Source organism: Stenella coeruleoalba (assembly GCF_951394435.1).
Source record: "Stenella coeruleoalba genome assembly, chromosome: 20".
NCBI lineage: Eukaryota > Metazoa > Chordata > Mammalia > Artiodactyla > Delphinidae > Stenella > Stenella coeruleoalba.
In genome coordinates this window covers 47,202,839-47,209,758 of record NC_137166.1, presented here as the reverse complement: position 1 = coordinate 47,209,758, position 6,920 = coordinate 47,202,839, and the positions used below count along the sequence as shown (strand labels likewise).

Here is a 6,920-nt window from a genome sequence, read left to right as displayed (position 1 = left end):
GAGATGGCGGCCCCCGGGGCGGTAAGTGAACGGAGCTTCTGGAGCCCCCCAATTAATGTCCGCTCTGATTTCAGGGCCTCTGTCGGCGCCCAGGGACCAAGTAGCGAGGGGGAGCAGGGGGCCTCTCCCGCTAGGCCTGGAGCTGGGCGCGGAGACGTGTAGCCGTCGGGGGCCGGGAAGGATCGGTGAGGCTCCCAGGCCGCGGAGGAGAGAAACCAGTGGCAACCAATGGGGAAGCAGCGCGTGCGGTCCGAGAAAGCGCGCCCAGCCAATCAGAGGGAGGGATCCGACTGCGAGCTCCTGGAGCCGAGGGGCTGGCGAGAGTGGGACCTGCAAGGGATGAGGGTTTGGGAGGGATTGGCAGAGAAACTGGGATTTGAGGTGCAAGGGTAGGGAACCAAAGGTGAGGGAAACTCATGGGAGAGTTAGAAATTTTGATGGAAAATCAAAGGGATGATGGGGGGTGGGGGCAGGATCCAAGAGGTGAATTTGGGAATTCTAAGGGAAGGACCTAGGGGAAATTAAGGGGAGGATTTGCCATATTGTGGAGAGAATTTAGAAGGAATTGGGCAAAATCAAGGAATGGACCTAGGAAAACTTAAAGTAAGAGGTTGGGAACTTAAGAGGAATTTTAAGGGAAAGTAAGGATCTGGGCAAAATTATCGGGAGAACTTGGTTAAAGCAAAAAGAGAAATTGAAGCAGACTAAGAGAAAACTTTGGAGGCGAAATTGAAGGAAGAGTTTGGGAGCTTTAAGAGATAAGCTAAGGGTGGTTTGGAGAGAAATTAAGATTATATTTGGGGGAAAGGAATGCATTATTCAGGAAGTCTGGTGGGATTTGGATAAAATTAAGGGGCGAATTTGTGGGACATTAAGAGTTCAGATAATAGAGGTTTTGAGAGAAAGTGAGGGCTTAGGGGGAAATTAGGGGGAGAATTTAGGAAAACCAAGACCGTTTGGCCAAATCAAAGAGAATTTAAGGTTGATTAAGGGGAGGAACTTGGGGGAAACATGGGGAAATTTTATGGATCCGAAAGAATTGGAAGTTCTAAGAGAAGAATTAAGTGAGCAGGGAAGCACTGAGGAGGGGAGATTTGGGAGCAAAAGCAGGGGGACCTGGCTGTGTGTCTCACAGGAGGCTCCAGGCTCAGCCTCTCCTCCCCTCTCCTCCTCCCCAGTCCCTTCGCCTGGTGGCTCCAGTATGGAACAGGGGTACCAGCGGCATCCGTGGCCTGAGCAGGTCAGTGGACCCGGAGGGCAGTCAGAGGAAGGGGAGGACGCTGCTCCAGTTCCTGGCTGACCACTTCTATGATGTGGAGGCTGTGAGGGAGTACCTGCTCCATAAGCAGGTGTTGAAGGTGCTCCGGAAAAATCGGTGAGAACCCCTGGCCTGCACGACCCTGCTGTTCAGGCCTCCCCAGTCAGTGCCCACCCTGCCCTTGCCACTCCTGGCAGCCCTGGGGCTTCCAGTGCCAGCCTTGCCCACTTGCATCTTCGTCTCCAGCCCACACACTTCCCAAGCTCTCCGGCTCACAGACGCAACCCAACGCCCATCTCTTCTTGGAGGTCTAGCTGGTACTTCAGACCTAACATGGCTAACCCTTGGTTTCCCCCGTAAAAAGTCTTCTCACCCCCAAGCCTTCTCCATCCCAGTCAACGGCACCATTGCTTACCCAGTTGTTCAGACCACATTCTAAGGAATCCCTGATTCCTCTCTTTGCATCCCTTCCCTCCACATCCAGTCCATCAATAAAATACCAGAATATCCCAAATTTGACCGGTGGTCGGTCACCTCCTCGCTGTTTATAGCCTGGTCTGAGCCCTTTCATTTTATGGTTCGATTACTGCAGTCATCTCCTAACTGGTCACCTTTTGCCCCCTATTATAGTCTACACAGCAGCCAGAGGACTCTTAAGAAAGGGAAACAGATAACATTACTACTTTGTTTAAAACCCTCAAATGGGGCCTTCCCTGGCAGTCCAGTGGTTAAGACTTTGCCTTCTAATACAGGGGGTGCAGGTTCAATCCCTGGTCGTGGAGCTAAGATCCCTCATGCCTCGTGGCCAAAAGACCAAAACATAAAACAGAAGCATTACTATAACAAACACAATAAAGACTTTAAAAATGGTCCACATCAAAAAAAAAAAATCTTAAAAAAAAAACCCTCAAATGGTTTCCAACGGCAACTAGAATAAAAGCCAAACTCTAAGGCCGAAAACCTGGCCCCTACTGAGCTCTGAGACCCCTACCAGGGACACCCCTCACCCCCGCTAGCTCAGTGTCCTTATTGCTATTCGTTCAACCATCGTAATTCAAGCCCTGAGCCTTTGCACTAGCTGTTCCCTTAGCCTGGCAGATTCTTACCTTGGCCTCTGCATTCCTTCCCACACTCAAATCTCTGCTCAAGTGTCACCTCTTCCAAGCAGCATTTCTTAACACCCAAATTAAATTAGCCTCCTCTATCCCTACCCCTGACCCAAGCCACTCCTGGTCTGTCCCTTGGTGTTAATTTCATCACAGAATTGACACTCTGCAATTTGTTTTTACTTCCCGGTTACCTGTTTCCCCGGTGAAATAACTTCACAAGGGCAGGGACACTTATCTGCCTTTTGATTACCACTGTCCCCCGGTGCCCAGCACTTCACAGGCCCTCAGTAAATATTTGCAGTCTTTCCTGCCTGCCAGTCTCAGTCCTGTGCTGTGGACTCTGACCCTCTCAGCTGCACTGGGGCCTGGCGAGGGGTGTGGTGTTCCCAAGGCTCACCCTCGGCTACTGTTCTCCCGGCAGGTCCTCCACCTACATCAAGGAGCGATATGGCCCCTACGTCGCAGGTGCCTATTTCATCCTGAAGCAGGGAGGCGCAGTCAAGTATGATGGCAAAGGTGTCACAGTGGGGTTGGGGGAGGCGGGAGAGCGGCTGTCTAAGCCCCGGGCTCTTCAGTCAGTCAGACAGGCTTCCGTGCGTGCCCTGGTCTCTGCCCCCTCCTGGCTGTGTGGCTGGGGACTTGTTCCTGACATCTGTAAAATGGGATGGTAGTTGTGTCTAACCTACAAGGTGCACTGTAAAGATTCAAAGATATTTTGCAATCTGGACGCTTGTCACAGGTCACAGGCTGGCTTAGCACGTGGCTCAGTCGGCGTTAGTGCGTCTTCTCCTTCCTCCTTTCCCCTCCTTTTTCTTGCCTTCCTCCTCCTCCCTTTGTTTTCCCCTTTACTTTCCTTTTTTGAAAACAATTCATGTAGGCTTCATCTGTCCCTCATCTTGGTTCCAAGTAAAATTTTCACTTGGTTTGAGCACTTCCTCCAGCACCTTAGAAATGATGTACCTGTCTGAAAACACCTCAACTTTTGCCCATCTACAAGGATTCTTGTCGTATAGCTCTTTTCTCTGTTCTCAGTAATCTCTCCGACCCTCAACTTCCCGGTATGTAAAATTGGCCACATGTTCCATCTTTGATGGGGTTGTCAGGGGATCCAGTGAGACCAGACGCGTAAAGCCCTTAGTTCAGGGCCTGGTGTGTAGTGCGTGTGCCATGTTCTCTTATTACGGGGCTGGGAGTGTTCTCAAGAGGTTGGTGGCCTGGGGGACCCTGCTGACACTCCTTCTCCCCCCTTCCAGGTTTCAGGACAAGGAGTGGATGCGGCCAAATGGGCGTGGTCTCTCTGGTGAGCTCTGGAAGCTCCGGGAGGTGCCTATAGAAGCTGTTGACGCCAGCGGCTGTGCCATCACCTACCAAGGCCTGGACAACCTCTGTGAGTGGGGTGTGGCGGGGACGGGTGGAGGTGGGCAAGGTCTGCGCTTTCCCTTTCGTGGTGGGCCCCAGAAGGACCCTCAGTGCCGTCTGCCCTCTGCCCCTGCAGTGGCCCTGAAGGAGCTCCAGTCCCTGTCGCTGCAGTGTTGTCCCCACGTGGATGACTGGTGTCTCAGCCGCCTCTACCAGCTAGCCAACTCGCTACGAGAGCTCTCGCTGGCCGGCTGCCCCCGCATCTCTGAACGGGGCCTCGCCTGCCTCCACCACCTCCAGTGAGACCTCAGCTCAGGCTGGGCCCCCAGCCAGGGAGGGGCGCTCTTGGGCACTTCCCACATCCCTGCCTCCACGGTGGACCTAGAGCGTTTGCGGTGGGTCAGCACAGATGAGTGGCACAGGGAGCCTCTAGGAGGATGGGAGGACTCCTAGCCTGCCTTTCTTTTTGTTTTAATGAGACCCCAAGAAATTTACACTGTTGCAGAACCACAGTAGGAGCCAGAGGTGTCTGTTTGTAATGAACACGGTGGGTCTCACGTAGTTGAACAAAGATTTTTATTAGAAAGCTAGGGGTTAACGTGGGGGTGGGTACGCTCCCATACACCCGCTGCCACAGACACCATCCTCATGCGTGTCCTCACGCCCCAACCTTGCCTCCTCAGGAACCTCCGCAGATTGGACATCTCTCACCTTCCTGCCGTGTCCAACCCAGGCCTCACTCAGATCTTGGTGGAGGAGATGCTGCCCAACTGTGAGGTTCTGGGGGCTGACTGGGCCCAGGGCCTCAAGTTGGGGCCAGAGGAGCAGTCCCGCGACACAGCCAGCAGCCCCATTCCTGCCTAGCCTTTGGCCCCGTCCGTGTGGAGCTGGGTCTCAGCTGGGCTGTGCTGAGAGGTTAACAGCTCACCCTTCTTCTAGCTTCCAGTTGGGTTCATTCAACTCGGGGGGTCGGGCTAGGATCAGAGGCACTGGCAGGTCAGAGGCAAGAGGAGTGAGGTGGCTTGTCCCCTACCGCGGGGGTGCTCTGGCTGGCTGCACCCTGGGGTGAAGCTCGCAGCTCCTGTCAGCCTGTCAGGCAGCCCTTTCCACACCATTCTCTCCTTCCCAGTCCCAGGAACCCCCGTCTCCTGCCTCTTCAGGCCTGGGGGAGGTAAGGGCTTCTGGCTGCAAGTAGCCTCAGGGAGTTGCACTCTCCCTTGTGGTGCTCCCACAGCGCGCCCACCTCTATGTCAAGAAACTTCTCTTGACTTTTGTCAGAGAAACCTCGACTTTTCTCAGAAGACTCTTGTAGGATTATCTCACTTGAGTGTGCTACTGTTTCCTGCCAGGACCTGACTGATACAGAAGGTGCTATGGGCATTTTATAGGGATGGTTCTTCCCTGTGTGGGACGACTTAAGCTCACTGCAGGCTGAAGCATCCCTGGGCCACACCCACTAAATGCTGGGAGCATCCCAAGCCCCACAGTGTTCTCGCTACCGACTCAGCTCCAACTTCAGCTGGCTTGTTTGCTCTGTGAAAATTGATCTGGGCCTTTGAAATATTTTTCCTTTGCTAAGTGGCCTGATAAGGTTTGCCAGTAGAGGGCGCTCGAGAGACGTTCCTTGAGAGAGGCAAGGCTTTTGCTTTCTGGCGGCACTCAGGAGTGCCAGCTCAGCGGCCCTGCAGCACATGACTGCCCCGCGCACCTGCTTCCTGAAGCGTCAGGTGGTCAGCAGCTTCCCCGGCACCCACCACCCCTGACCTGGCAGTTCTATAGAGCCTCCACTGACGCACCTCCCTGTGGATGCCTCTCCACCACACCCCTGAAGGTGGATTTCCAGTAAATTCCAAGGCACCTTACCAATGAATCTCCCTCCTTATTTCACTTTGCTGTGAAAGTCATTAATTCTCTATATTAAACTTTTCCCTGTTCAAATTACCGTATGGTTTTTCTTCTCTCCAGACTGGATCCAAACTGATAGAGCACTGGCATTTGGAGTGTTCCCAGAGATAAACACACAAAGATGGGATTTGGGGCTTGGTTTCATCCCGCCTTTGGCTTGAGTGCATTGGTAAGCTCCTCGGCAGTGGGAAAGGAGACATTAGAAATCCATGGGCTAAACGTCCATCGACAGATGAATGGATAAAGAAGATGTACATATATACAATGGAATATTAGCCATTAAAAAGAATGAAATAATGCCATTTGCAGCAACATGGATGGACCTGGAGATTATCATACTAAGTGAATTAAGTCAGACAGAGAAAAACATCATACGATATCACTTATATACAGAATCTAAAAAAAAAAAGATACAAATGAACTTAAAAAACAGGAACAGACTCATTTAGAGAACCAAGCTTAAGGTTACCAGGGGGGAAGGGTGGGGGGGAGGGATGGACTGGGAGTTTGAGATTGACATGTACACACTGCTATATTTAAAATATCAATAGATAGGGAATCCCCTGGTGGTCCAGTGGTTAGGACTCCCGTGCTTCCGCTGCTGAGGGCGCAGGTTCAATCCCTGGTTGGGGAACTAAGACCCCACAAGCCGCGTAGTGCGGCCAAAAACATTTAAAAAATAAAAAATAGATAACCAACAAGGACCTAATGTATAACACAGGAAACTCTGCTCCATATTCTGTAATAACCTAAATGGGAAAAGAATTTGAAAAAGAACAGATACATGCACATTAATCACTTTGCTATACACCTGAAACTAACACAACATTGTTAATCAACTATACTCCAATATAAAATAAAAAAAAAACCCCAAAAATCTAAGGCATGCAACCGCATCACGAAAACGCTATTGCCTGGGGTCGTGATGAGGTGCCAACTGAAGCCTTGTGCCCTGGGAGGCCCTATGGCTGCTGCACTTGATGCTGTGGCAGTAATGACAGTTCTAAAGATAGGGCCAGGCAGATTGCCTGGAGTGCCCAGCTCAAGTCACCCCTTCAGAATTGGAAAGCTCCCATGGCAGTCCCCCACCGCCCCCCAAAGTTCTTACTTGTAGATACTGCTGAAAATACAACACAACATTTGGGTTTTCGAGTTGCTGAGTTATGACAGTTGAATTCCCAGTCTTGACAAGTTTCTCATAAGAAAGTGAGGGCACTGGTAAACAGTGGGATCCAGAAATCTGGAATCGGGTCATCTGGTTGGACCCAAAGGAAAGATGATCTCGAACT

At 51.6% G+C, this 6,920-nt stretch overlaps 1 protein-coding gene across 2 annotated transcripts; it reads left to right on the top strand.

Annotated features, from left to right (window-relative positions):
* Positions 1-6,437, top strand: DMAC2 (distal membrane arm assembly component 2). 2 transcript variants are annotated; one of them, XR_013825322.1, is made up of 7 exons: positions 1-21; positions 1,179-1,375; positions 2,789-2,869; positions 3,621-3,754; positions 3,863-4,025; positions 4,410-4,641; positions 5,692-6,437. XR_013825322.1 is itself a non-coding variant. In XM_079907824.1 (6 exons), the coding sequence occupies exons 1-6, from the start codon at positions 4-6 to the stop codon at positions 4,588-4,590; spliced, it is 774 nt and encodes a 257-aa protein (XP_079763950.1). In that variant the 5' UTR covers positions 1-3; the 3' UTR covers positions 4,591-5,654. The 2 variants fall into 2 exon arrangements, 1 of the variants encoding a protein (XP_079763950.1); XM_079907824.1 differs by lacking the exon at positions 5,692-6,437 and having other exon boundaries at positions 4,410-5,654.
* The last annotated feature ends 483 nt before the right edge of the window (positions 6,438-6,920 follow it).